Below are 1,741 nucleotides of genomic sequence, written 5' to 3'. Positions count from 1 at the left end.
AAATGGGTACATTTCCCCAGATTTCCTCCCCTGCATTTTCCAGGTCAGGGTAGGCCACCGAGGAAGTTAGTGCACATTTGGAAAGCAGAGGGAAGTGATAGCTGTTTTTACTGTCCGCAGCTCCCTGACACTGCTCACATGGCTGCTGCTGACCTGGGCTCCTCCCTGCTCTTCTTCACTGCCTGGGGCCTGGGCCAGGTGGAGCTCCCTGCCGGGGCTCCTGCTTATCAGATCCCTGGCTCCACCGAGACTGGAGGCAGATAGAGGCAGATGCAGATTTCAGTTTGTCCCTGTGGGTTCAGGTTGTCCCTCTTCCCCACTTCCACCTTCTCTTTTTTTTTTTTAAATTTTATTTTGAAAGTGGTAAAATACAACAGAATAAGACAGAATAAAGCCAACTAAGATTGTACAGTGAAATTGGTACAGAACTTCACAGCAGGTTACCGGGATAACAGCAATAGGTATCACGGTATATTTTGTTATCTTTACAATAGTTGTTCCTTCAATTATGTATATCAAAATAAAATGAAATACAGAACATTATAGAACTTATCAAAACAGAATATTGAATAGAGCAGTACCATTAATCAGAATAGAGCAAAACAGTAACAAAAATATTTGCCTTCAAAGAGATGGTAGAAGGAAGTCCCCCTTATTTTCTATAGTCAACCTCCAGATTTCTGGTTCCCATTTGCTAACGGGGGCACAAAAAGCAAGGGGGGTAGAAGTGGGATATTTGACTCTAGGCTGTGCACCTATTCACTATTGCTTAGCAGGGAGGCAGGCTGGTTGCTTGGTTTCCCAGCGTCCAAAGTTCCAACATGGTGCAGATCTCAGGAGACACTGGTGATTCTCCCCCTGGAAGGCCCGCAGCCTGCCACACCACCGCTGCTTACCAGGGAGGGGAGCTGCTTGCTTGGTTTCCCAGGGTCCTAAATTCCAACATGGCGCGGATCTCAGGAGCTGCTGGTGGTTCTCCCCCTGGAAGGACCACAGTCTCACTTCCACCTTTTCTTCCCAGCTGCCAGTTACGCTGACTTCAGTTCCAATAAGGGTCACAGAGGCAATGTCTGCCTTAGACCAGTGCAACCGGCTCCTGAAATTGTGTGATCTGGGATCCCTGTCATAGTTGCCTTTTCCCTGAATTCTTCTTCCTCTTTTTTTTTTTTTTTTTACAAAATTTTATTCTTAAATGTACAACAGACTCCAAGAACACACTTCAATCTAATTATGGGTGTCAAAAGATGTTATGGAAGGGAATTCACATAACGGAACAGGAATGGAATCCAGGGTCAGCATCGTTTTAGGCACAAGGAAGTTTATTTTTTCCCAGGGGACCCTTTCCCGCGGCCTTCGTTTTCAGCTCCTCAAGTTTCTTCTGCTCCTCTTTTTGCTTTTGTTTGAACTCTCTATCTTCCTCGTCCATCTCCTTGGCCTGCTTCTTGGGCTGCTTCAAGGGCTTCTTCTTGCCACCTTCGTGGCCGGACATGGCACCCGCACACTTTCCAGAACCCGATTCAAAAGCCAGCAACCTTCTTTTTTTTTGTCTTTTTGACACAGGGTCTTGCTATGTGGTTCAGGCTGGCCTGGAGCTCACTTTGTAGCCTAGGATGGTCTCAAATTTGCAACAATCCCCCTGCCTCAGCTTCCTAAGTGCTGGGATTACAGGAGTGCGCCACCATATCTGGTTTTTTCCTGAATTCTGACTGGTACAGTTATTATTTCTAGTTCTTCTGCATTT

General features: G+C 46.2%; 1 protein-coding gene across 1 annotated transcript; it reads right to left on the bottom strand.

Annotated features, from left to right (window-relative positions):
* Positions 1-1,157: 1,157 nt before the first annotated feature.
* On the bottom strand, positions 1,158-1,520 carry LOC111757572 (translation machinery-associated protein 7). The gene has a single exon (XM_023566141.2). The coding sequence runs from the start codon at positions 1,487-1,489 to the stop codon at positions 1,304-1,306; it is 186 nt and encodes a 61-aa protein (XP_023421909.1). The 5' UTR covers positions 1,490-1,520; the 3' UTR covers positions 1,158-1,303.
* Positions 1,521-1,741: the final 221 nt, after the last annotated feature.

Source organism: Cavia porcellus, unplaced genomic scaffold (assembly GCF_034190915.1).
Source record: "Cavia porcellus strain 051 isolate PalLab524CR breed Dunkin Hartley unplaced genomic scaffold, mCavPor4.1 scaffold_31, whole genome shotgun sequence".
Taxonomy (NCBI): domain Eukaryota; kingdom Metazoa; phylum Chordata; class Mammalia; order Rodentia; family Caviidae; genus Cavia; species Cavia porcellus.
Note: the sequence above shows the minus strand (reverse complement) of the source record. Positions and strands in the feature narration are given on the sequence as shown.